The 10,711-nt window shown below is 40.2% G+C and overlaps 1 protein-coding gene across 1 annotated transcript; it reads right to left on the reverse strand.

Moving 5' to 3' along the window:
* Positions 1-1,357: 1,357 nt before the first annotated feature.
* mrpl1 (mitochondrial ribosomal protein L1) lies at positions 1,358-10,478 on the reverse strand. The gene is made up of 9 exons (XM_061673541.1): positions 10,403-10,478; positions 9,556-9,655; positions 7,132-7,402; positions 6,806-6,889; positions 4,057-4,128; positions 2,089-2,200; positions 1,921-2,021; positions 1,750-1,831; positions 1,358-1,511 (listed from the first exon to the last, which is right to left on the reverse strand). The coding sequence occupies exons 1-9, from the start codon at positions 10,431-10,433 to the stop codon at positions 1,405-1,407; spliced, it is 960 nt and encodes a 319-aa protein (XP_061529525.1). The 5' UTR covers positions 10,434-10,478; the 3' UTR covers positions 1,358-1,404.
* Between the last annotated feature and the right edge of the window lie 233 nt (positions 10,479-10,711).

Raw genomic sequence — 10,711 nt, forward strand, 5'->3', positions numbered from 1 at the left:
AATGTAAATACATTAGGTACATTCAATTATGTAAGGATTCAAATTAGAATTCAGGCTCAATATTAAAAATCAAAAGATCATTACATTAAAATAAAATTGCCTAGAATGAATGAATTACTGGTTTCATTTTAATGGAGCCTTAAAATGAATGAAATGAAAGTTTTAAAAGTAATTAAAACGGTTAAAAAATCTTGCACGTTGGAATACCTTGAAATATTTTTTAAACATATTTAGAAATAAAGAAAATGGGGTTGAGCGGGGTAGACGCCCCCTTGGGTAAAATGCCACTCGTCCATTACTCCCTTTGTAACCACTAGATGGAGCCTATTTTAATATCATCTGCTTCCCTGGACTATAGCCGCCTTGTTAAACTTAGATTAACATTGAAATTATTTTACTGGTTAGGGGGAATCCAAAGAAATTATTTGAGCCAACTTGATGTAAAATTTTTACACTACAAATTAAACCCGTTTTTTTTTTTAAAGGATGCGCATACACAAACTTGTTTTTACACTGTAACATAAGTCTTGTGAAGGGTTATCCATTAGCTTGATCAAAAAAGAAATACTTTTTTGCAATATGTGAAACTGTTTGAATATGAGCGTGGGTAAAGAGGAACCCAATCCTCATAAATGTTAATATCTAGTCCAGGGGTGTCAATCTCCTTTTCGTTCGAAGGCCACATTTACCCCAATTAAATCTCAAGCGGGCCGGACCTCAATATCTGTGGTTTTAAAATCCATAAATAACAGCTATTCAAAATTTCCCCTATTGTTTTAGTGCAAATAATTACAAGCACTTTCGGAAAATATTTACATTTATTCATTACTGTCTTGTTGCAAATTTTGTTGCAAATCATGAGCAGTTTGAAATTTTGAATCCAAAATTATTTCAACAGTATTATGAATAAGTGAGCATGCACCATTCAGTCATGCATGCTTTGTAGTTAAATGTTTATAAATAAAGTGTTAAAGGGGTGGGGGGGCGGGGGGGGCTATGTTTGACACCACTGATCTGGTCTGTTATAGTTCAACTAAACTATGAGCTAAACAACGGTAAGAAATGTATTATGAATTTAGATCAGACTGATGTAGTAGTGCTAGCTAGCTAGTCAGAATGTTTTCCAAACCAGAGCCTTTTTACTTTCCAGACGTGCTCGGGTGGGAGGGGGGAGGGCGATTTAAAGCCGGGGAGCATCTGACCCCAGAATGGTGCATCTGCCCTGGGGTAATATGGGAAAGTTTGTTTATTTTAGCAGCAACAAGTGGCATGAAAACCACAAAAGCTTCATGGTGGAGCAATACCGCCACCCGGTGGCCAGACATGCAGTGAACCTGGGACTGCTACTTTCCATGGAGTCAAAACACAAAATGTTTATTAAGTACATATATACACAAGAGACTGTTATTGGTCTTTGTTGTCTTCAGGTGTTTTTGGTAAAAGTTGTTCATTGTTGAACCACAGAGCTTCACTGGTGCGACTGGACAGGATGGCACGCTCGATCAAGGGCCCTGAAAAGCGGTTATTGAAAAAAGACAAAAAATAAAAATGAATCGTAATAAGTACATTTTAATCTTAAAAAAAAAACACGACTTTATTGTTTCTGGTATAGAAAACTCACAGAACCCACAATTTACTTGATTTTCTGAGAATTGTTATGTTGTCACTTGTTTTATCTCAACGGATGTATCATGTTTTACCTCCCTGAATGACGGATAGATGCACGATGAGGTGTTTTTTTTTTCTTACCCATGTTGGCAGGCCGATGGGAGCACACGTCGATGAGGATGGTTTGCAGGTTGGCAAGGATTTGTTCAGTGGGAAAATCCAGCTGTGGGAAAGTGAGGGGAGAAAAAAACAATGAAGCGCCGCCTACTTGAGCAAGACAATAGCTCGGAGTCAGAGATGGTGTTGGCGTACCGTGGCCACCTGCGTCCGGATGTAGCGCTCGCTCTCCACCGCGTACTCGTGGCCCGTTCGGAACAGTGACAGCATTTTGGGAATGTTGACGCTGACAGAGCCTGAAGAGAAAAGCCAGCACCCGTGTCACAAAGTTGAAATAGTTGTTGAAATGAAGTTTTAGCACACCTCTCTTGCTCTTGGGAAACTTCTTCCTCAGTTTGTTTTTCAGCGGCGTGAGTTTCTGCAGCATTTCTGGCACAGCTACATAGAAGTCGGCCACCACTTCGTCGTCTAAGATCTGAACAAGAAATAAAAGATGCGCATTATTCATCGACTGTTTTTTTGTGTGTGTGTGTTTCATGTTTTTCTTTTTTTTCCTATTTGTGTATTTTTATTTTGTTTCAGCTAATATTTTTGCAATTTTTTTGTTTTGTCTATTTTTCTAATAGCTGTATTTTTTAAGTATTTCAAAAATATAAAGTGTATTTTTAGATTATTGCATATAAATGTAACACTTTGGTCATTTTAATTTGTTTTGTCTAATATTTGTGTATTTTCTGACATTTGTCCCAAATATTTTTTTCATCCCCATTTTATATGGATATTCTTTATACATACTCTTGCTGTGATTGATGGAACCATGAATTCTGTTCTTTAACAGGAAATCATGAAGGAGAATGTTCAACCATCAGTTTGTGACCTCAAGCTGAAGCACACTTGGGTTCTGCAGCAGGATATCGATCCAAAACACACCAGCAAGTAAACTTCTGATTGGCATAACAAAACAAAAGGAAGGTTTTGGAACGGCCTAGTCAAAGTCCAGACTTGAATCCGATTGAAATGCAGGGGCATGACCTTAAAAAGGCCGTTCATGCTCAGAAACCCTCAATTTTTTGCTGAAATCAAACAATTCAGAGTGGGCCAAAAGATCTCCACAGAGATGTATAAGACTCATTGCCAGTTATAGAAAACGCTCGATTTTAGTTGTTGCTGCTGAGGATGGCCCAACCAGTTATTAAGTTTAGGGGGCCATTACTTTTTCACACAGGTCCAGGCAACTTTGAATAGTTGTTTTTCCCTTAATAAATGAAATCATTAAAAAAAACAAAAAACATTTCAAGGAGAGCAGGTGGATAGGCAGTAAGGTCAGAAGCTTAGGGGCAGAGTTCAAATTATTTTACCATGGTGTAGATAGGAAGAGAAATTGAGTCGGGGTGGTTCTAAACGAAGAGTTAGCTAAGAATTTCTTGGAGGTGAAAAGAGTGTCAGATCGAGTGATGAGGCTGAAACTTGAAATTGAGGGTGTTATGTATAATGTAATTAGTGGGTATGCCCCACAGGCAGGATGTGACCTAGAGGTGAAAGAGAAATTCTGGAAGGAGCTAGACGAATTAGTTCTGAGCATTCCAGACGGAGAGCCAGTTGTGATCGGTGCAGATTGTAATGGACGTAATGTAACGTTGGTGAAGGAAGCAGCGGTGATTAAGAAGTGATGGGTAAATTCGGCATCTAGGAAAGGAACTTGGAGGGACAAATGGTCTTGGACAAAGATATATTGTAAATATAATTTTTTGAGCAATTAAGGAAAAATGAACAAGTCATTTAAATAGACACATTGCTCCATCTTGTGATCGGATCGGTGATCAGTTATCGTTTTTTTAAACTCGCTGATCGGCCCCAGAAATCCTGATCGTGTAAACCCTAGAGGAAACCAGAGCACCCGGAGAAATCCCACGCAGGGTCTGGGAGAACATGAAAACTCCACACAGGCGGGGCCGGGATTTGAACCCCTGCCCTCAGAACTGTGAGGCAGATGTGCTAACCAGTCGTGCGCTATGCCGCCCTACGACTTTTTTACATCTTTTCCCCCAATACTTGTGTATTTGTCAATTGATGCTTTTGTCAACTATTGTATTTTCGGATATTTTTTATTTTTTTGTCCAATACCTTTTGTTGTGATTCGATATTTTTTGTATTTTTAGCATTACGTACTAATTAGGCATCATCTAATGTAGGCAGCTCACACACACAAAAAAGTACTTGCTTGTGTAAATCCCTACTTGATGGGTAGTCACGCACAGACATAGGAATATAAAAGCAATTTAAAAGTCAACTTTTTATGATTTCATTCTGTAAAGTGAATTAAAAAGTCACCTGTTGAACAAGCTCGGCCCCTCCCACAAATGAAGCTCCGCCCTCCTGAGCCACTTTCTTTTGATGAGCGTCCTGGAACAAAAAAACATCTTGTTGGAAGCTGAACGGATTCGTTTCTGAATCAAATGAAATGACTACAGTTGTACCTTGACTTACAAGTTAATTTGTTCCGTGACCAAACTCGTGACTCAGTTTACTTTCATATCAAATGACCCTAGTGAGGATAAGCGCAACAGAGGAATTGAAATGCCATTAATCTGTTCCACCCCCTCCCCCCCAAAAAAAACATTTTCTCACCTGTTTTGAAGAGAGAAAATACCACTTTTTTCGTACAGAGGACCTCGATAGAAAGGACTAATAAGGGCGCAGGGTTGTCTAATATAGCCGATTGTCCATCACATTGAAGCACTTTTTTTGAGTCCATATGCACCCATATGACTTACAGTACAAAATTGTTTTATTTTTTTCATGGCCTAAAACACCCAGTACAGTACAAATGTATTGTAAATAGATATTAAAAAAAAAAAAAAAAAAAGCTTGGAAACGTTTGAAAGTTTCACATTTTATCCAAACTTACTACACTGGTGTGCTTGGCATGGTGAAATTGATGACGTACAGTACTCATCATAGGCGATTCGCTTTCTGTTTCTGTGTAGCAAACCCAAACAAACATGTCAGATCATATAGCCAATAGCACTCACCATAAATAAATTGAAAAATTTACAGCTAATCTACAGTGGTGTGAAAAAGTGTTTGCCCCCTTCCTATTTTTTTGTACCTTTGCACGTTTGTCACACGTATCCCATCATCAAACAAATTAAAATTTTAGTCAAAGGCAACCCAAGAAAACAAATAATGCAGTTTTTAAATGAAGGTTTTTATTATTCAGGGAGAAAAAAAATCCAAACCTACATGGCCCTTTGTGAAAATGTGATTGCCCCCTAAACCTAATAACTGGTTGGGCCACCCTTAGCAGTAAAAGCTGCAATCAAGCGTTAGCGATAACCTGCAATGAGTCTCTTACAGCGCTGTGGAGAAATTTTGGCCCACTCATCTTTGCAGAATTGTTGTTTCAGCCACATTGGAGAGTTTTTAGTGTGAAATGCCTTTTTAAGGTCACACTGCAGCATCACAATAGGATTTAGGTCAGGACTTTGATGAGGCCACTCAAAAGTTTCCGTTTTGTTTTTCTTCAGCCATTCAGTGGTAGACTTGCTGATGTGTTTTGGATCACTGTCCTGTTGCAGAACCCAAGTTTCAGCTTGGGGTCATGAAAAGATGGCCGGACATTCTCCTTCAGGCATTTTTTGGGTAGACAGCAGAATTCATGGTTCATTTATCACAGCAAGTCTTCCAGGTCCTGAATTAGCAAGACACCCCCAGTTCTTTGCAGTTCTGCAGTTCTTTGGATGTTGTGGGGTCTTTTGTGACCTCTTGGATGAGTTGTTGCTGTGCTCTTAGGGTAATTTTGGTCTGCCGGCCACCACTGGAAAGGTTCACCACGGTTCGATGTTTTCGCCACTTGTGGACTATAGTTCGCTGGACTCCCCAAGCTTTATAAATGGCTTTATAACCTTTTCCACATTGATAGATCAATCCATTTTTCAATTGTTCCTGAATTTCTTGAGATCTCAGCATGATGTCTAGCTTTCGAGGAACATGTCCTATTTAAGTGATTTCTTGATTGAGAACAGGTTTGGCTGTATCAGGCCTGGGTGTGGCTAGAGAAATTGAACTCAATTATGATAAACCACAGTTCTGTTTTAACCAGGAGAAGGGTGGGCATAACAGGGGATGTCACCCATCCATCTCACAGCCTCACTTTTTCACACAGGGCAATGTAGTTTATTTTTTTTCCCTTCCTTAATAATGCAAATCATTTAAAAACTGCATTTAGTGTTTGCTTGTCTTGTCTTTGACTAATAGTTAAATTAGTTTGATAATAGGAAACATTTAAGTGAAACAAACATGCAAAAAAATGAGAAATCAGGAAGCACTTTCAAACCACTGTAAATGATCGTATTGGCAGTGATCAGCAGATGTCACTCACGAATTATCGGTACGGAATCGGTAGCATAAAACCCTGATTGGAGCGCCCCTCATTATACATAGTGTGCACAACATAAAGACAAGATGAAACATTGTTGGAATGTCAGTGCTAAGTAAATACATTTTGTAATTGAGCTATTCTTTTAAGAATTATTATTAATTTGTGCAATTGCTCTGCCTTGATTTTAATGAGGTTAGTGCAGTCATCGCCATGAATGCAATTGTACTAATAATTTCTTAAAGGGGCTTAAATAATACAGTATAAATATGCTAAATATCAAATAATCACTAAAGCTTAACACATATATCATGAATATACGGGACTAGTATACGTTCTGACAGAGCCACCACAACTTCGCTCATGGTGGCACGTTAGGGGCACCCCTCAAAAAAGCTTAACGTCAGACCCTGCGAGTGTTCTCATTTTGTATTTGTGTTTGACTGTTTGTCCTGTTCACTAAAAAGAGACTATTGTTCTCCTTCCCAGCACATAAGGATTTCACAGTACTATTTTTTCTACACTTCAATTGAGCTGCAGCGTATCTGATATTTGCACATAACTAAAATTTTGGCACGCAAAACAAAGAAAGCCAAATAAATAAATCCACTCAGCGACATCTCGTAATTCAAAAGATGTGTAGGTTAAGGAACTTGTAAGTCAAGGTACCAGTGTATAAGTTAATAGAGAAAAAGTGCTTACCTCAGTAAAAACCAAAACTTTATTCACATCTGTCTTGAAAGGGTGCGGAAGATGCACTGTACTCACGAAAGGGTCAATCTTTTTCTGAAAGTACCAAAAATTTAAAAAAGTAATACTTTTGAGTGTTTTAGGAAACATTGTGGTTGGACATACCTATTTGGAACTTTTTGGTTTTAGGAAATACAAGTACAGAGAAATAAAAGTTCCAGGACCGTTAAGTGGAAATGAAGCTTTGGAGGGCCTTTATGCGTTTGGACCACCAGAACGATTGTCTGAATTTACTTCTGGGGTAATTTAGCAGATGCCAAAAGAACACCCATGCTCACCTTCTTCTCCAATTTCATGTCAAGCTTGAGGTCCATATAAACGGGTTGGTCACGGGGGGTGAAGTCCAAAGCCTGGAAGCTCTTGAGCAGGGCTAGGGTTTCAGCAGCACTATAGACGGTCCTGGGGTAGTACCTCAGTATGTAAACATCATCCACGGGCGCCCACGCCGTCTTTCCAAAGGGCTTGTGCCTGTCCGAGTCATTCACCACCATCTTCTCTTTCTTCACCTCCGGAGTCGCCGCCTCTTCCTTCTTCCCCTTCTTCCATGCCCTAAGAACATGAAAACAGTATAATGATTTTTAAGATATGCTTTTTCCAAATTGAGAGTTGCGCGCCTTCAGTGTAGTACCACGTTGTGCTACAATATGCCAGGCAGCACTGAGCTCTACTGGAATAGATGCAACATAATTAAGAGCAAGAAGAGCCAGAGAAGGTTTGTATGTGTTTCTGCTCCGTGTATAAAGTAGCAATTGAAGGTGTTGAATTACCGCAGGCAGTACGGGTCAGTAGCAACACATCCAGCACCATCATCCTGAACAAAGGGGCTCCTCAAGGATGTATGTTAAGCCCCCTCCTCTTCACCCTGCTGACCTATGAATGCACACTGATACACAGCGCCAACCTCTTTATTAAGTGTGCAGACGACAACTGTGGTAGGTCTCATCAGCAACAGGGACGAGACAGACTACAGGAGTGAAGTGAGCCACCTGGTCAGGTGGTGGACGGAAAACTCTCTCTCTCTCCAAGGAGATTGTTGTGGACTTCAGGAGAGTGCACTCCCAGCATGCTCCCCTGAACATCAACAGTGCTGCGGTGGAGTGGCTGCGCAACACCAAGTTCCTGGGAGTACACGTCACTGAGGACCTCTCCTGGACAAGCAACATCTTATCACTGGCCAAGTTCACCGGCATCTCTACTTCCTGCGCAACTTAAGAAGAGCCAAAGCCCCGACCCCGATCATGTGATCATTCTACAGAGGGACCATAGAGAGCGTCCTTATCAGCTGCATCACTGTGTGGTACGGAGCCTGCACCGCATCCTGCCGCAAGACTCTCCATCGCCTAGTTAGTGCAGCTGAGAAGATCATTGGAACCTCTCTTCCCTCCCTGCAGGACATTTACAGCACCCACCTCACACGCAAAGCCCTCCGCATAGCGGGGGATGTCACCCATCCATCTCACAGCCTCTTTTGTCTGCTGCCATCTGAGAGGAGAATGCAGAGTCTGCGGGCTAGGACCAGCCGACTTAAAGACAGTTTTATTCATCTGGTTGTCAGGAAGCTTAACTCTCTACCTCTCTTGTTCGCTGTCCACCTGAACACTGAACCCCACGCACATGCGCTTGTACATACACGCGCACACCACCTTCTAATTTGTAAATGTCTATGTGCCTAGGTACTCAGACTTTGACTATTTTTCACATCTCCTAATCTTTGCTATTTGCACATTTAATTTATACTTTTTATACTGTATATACCATAGTTTTATTAAGCTTCTTTATACTGATGTTTATTATTCATACTTTTTTGTAGCACCGTGGATCCTTCAGTACCATAATTTAAATCCTCTATGTCACAGGTGTCAAACTCAAGGCCCGGGGGCCAGATCCAGCCCGCCACTTGATATTATGTGGCCCGCGAAGACAAATCATGTGTGTCAACTTCCATGATTCTTGATAAAATCTGCACCAAAATTTCAAATAGTCATATATCATAAATGATAATGTTGAAATACTGCAAGCATTTTTGTGTTACCAAACATGAACAATAGTTTCTAGGGGTGTGCGTCTCATCAATAAAAGGAGATTTAATACGCATGTCGATACGTGGGGTGCGATAGCGTTATTAGGATTCCCACAAAGTTTCGAGGAAGGACACGCCCTGCTCCAATATTACCTCATTCAGTGACAGTTAACATGGATATTAGACTTCTAAAGCAGTCAATGGCAGTGAATGTGTTACGCGCTCAAAACACCCACTGCTGCTTTATGAGTGGCTGCTGAACCCCAATAGAACACGCCCTACTGCTTCCAGACGGGAAAAGATGCGACTTAAGTGTGGCAGCGTAAATATTTCCCACACGACTGGTTTATGTGCAATGTTCCTCTCAACACATGCTTCTCTTACAAACCCCAATTCCAATGAAGTTGGGACGTCGTGTAAAACGTAAATAAAAACAGAATAGGGGGGCTCATTGTAGATTAAAAAGTGTGTTTTACTATGTTTAAAGGTGTTTCAAGTGTGAGGGGGATGTAAAACTATTTTTAAAAAACATGGTTCAATGGTTTACATGGTCGGTCTATATAACCGATTTTCACCTACCACAGCTGGGTCTGGAACGTATCCCCTGTGATAAACGGAGGTTCACTATACTGTATGTTTCCTAACAGTGAAAATGGGACAAAATGGTCCCTTGTGAACTCACTTGACAGCAGCAAAAGTCCTGATGGGAATGTTGCTGGAGGGAAAAGCAGGGAGGGCCGGAACACCGCCGTTTAGGAGATGCCGCCGACAACCTGCAACAGCTGGAAATAAATGAGGAAATAAGAATCAATAGGGGGGAAAAAAGAGCGAACCACAATTATAAACATACTGTTCAATCTATCCCACTCTGGACAGCTGGATACACCATTTAACAGGTTAAAAAAAAAACAACGACAACGAGCGTGTCGATAACTTATTTTAATACATATTGGAAACAAGAAATAAATACAAACATTACTTTTTACCATCCGAAGTCCGAGAAAAAGAATACTTGCCCACAGGCTCCGGCAACCATTTACCATTTTAACCAACGAATGTCGACAAGAAAAAAGTACTCGCATACATTGTTCAAACACATATAAGACATTATCACAATACCAAGAGTAAAAGAAAGCAAATACAGTACAACCTCAGTTGAGCTTTCCATAGAGTCCGAGAGAAACAGGTTTGCAAAAGAGGCTGCGGCGAACATTTAGCGTTAATAATAACGAAAGCGCCGAAAAAAGGTGCCAATATAAATTATTACAATGAATGCGGGTCATTATTAACAATAGTCACGTTGTAAAAATGAAGCAAATACAAATATAGTTGAGCTGTGGCTTCTGAGTCCGAGAGAAATTGTAATACCAGGCTTGCTAGCAGCGTATTGCGACCATTTAGCATTTTTATACCAACAACCATAGCCTCTATTAGCTCAAAAGTGCTAATTCAAGCTATTATAATACATCAATGCCACTAACAATTAGATTCAAATTGTAAAAAGGAAGTGAATACAAAACATTGCTAACCTTTCCATACGCTATGCATGCAGGTCGCCATCTTTGTGGACAGCAGAGATGATCCGGTCCGGGTGAAAAAAAATGACGCAAGATTCCGTCCGAGAGGTAGCGCCAAACTTCCTGGCGAAATTGTTGTTGAACAAAACAAAACAATCATCTATCATTACATACATATAACTTAACCATAATATTCCGACTTTTTTTTCTTGTGAAATTACGACTTTACTCTTGAAATTTGACGACTTTTTCTTGTAATATTACAACTTTATTTTCGTAACTTTATTTGTGTATCAGATCAATGGTCCCGCCCGCCTACTT

This window comes from Phycodurus eques, chromosome 3, assembly GCF_024500275.1.
Source record: "Phycodurus eques isolate BA_2022a chromosome 3, UOR_Pequ_1.1, whole genome shotgun sequence".
Taxonomy (NCBI): domain Eukaryota; kingdom Metazoa; phylum Chordata; class Actinopteri; order Syngnathiformes; family Syngnathidae; genus Phycodurus; species Phycodurus eques.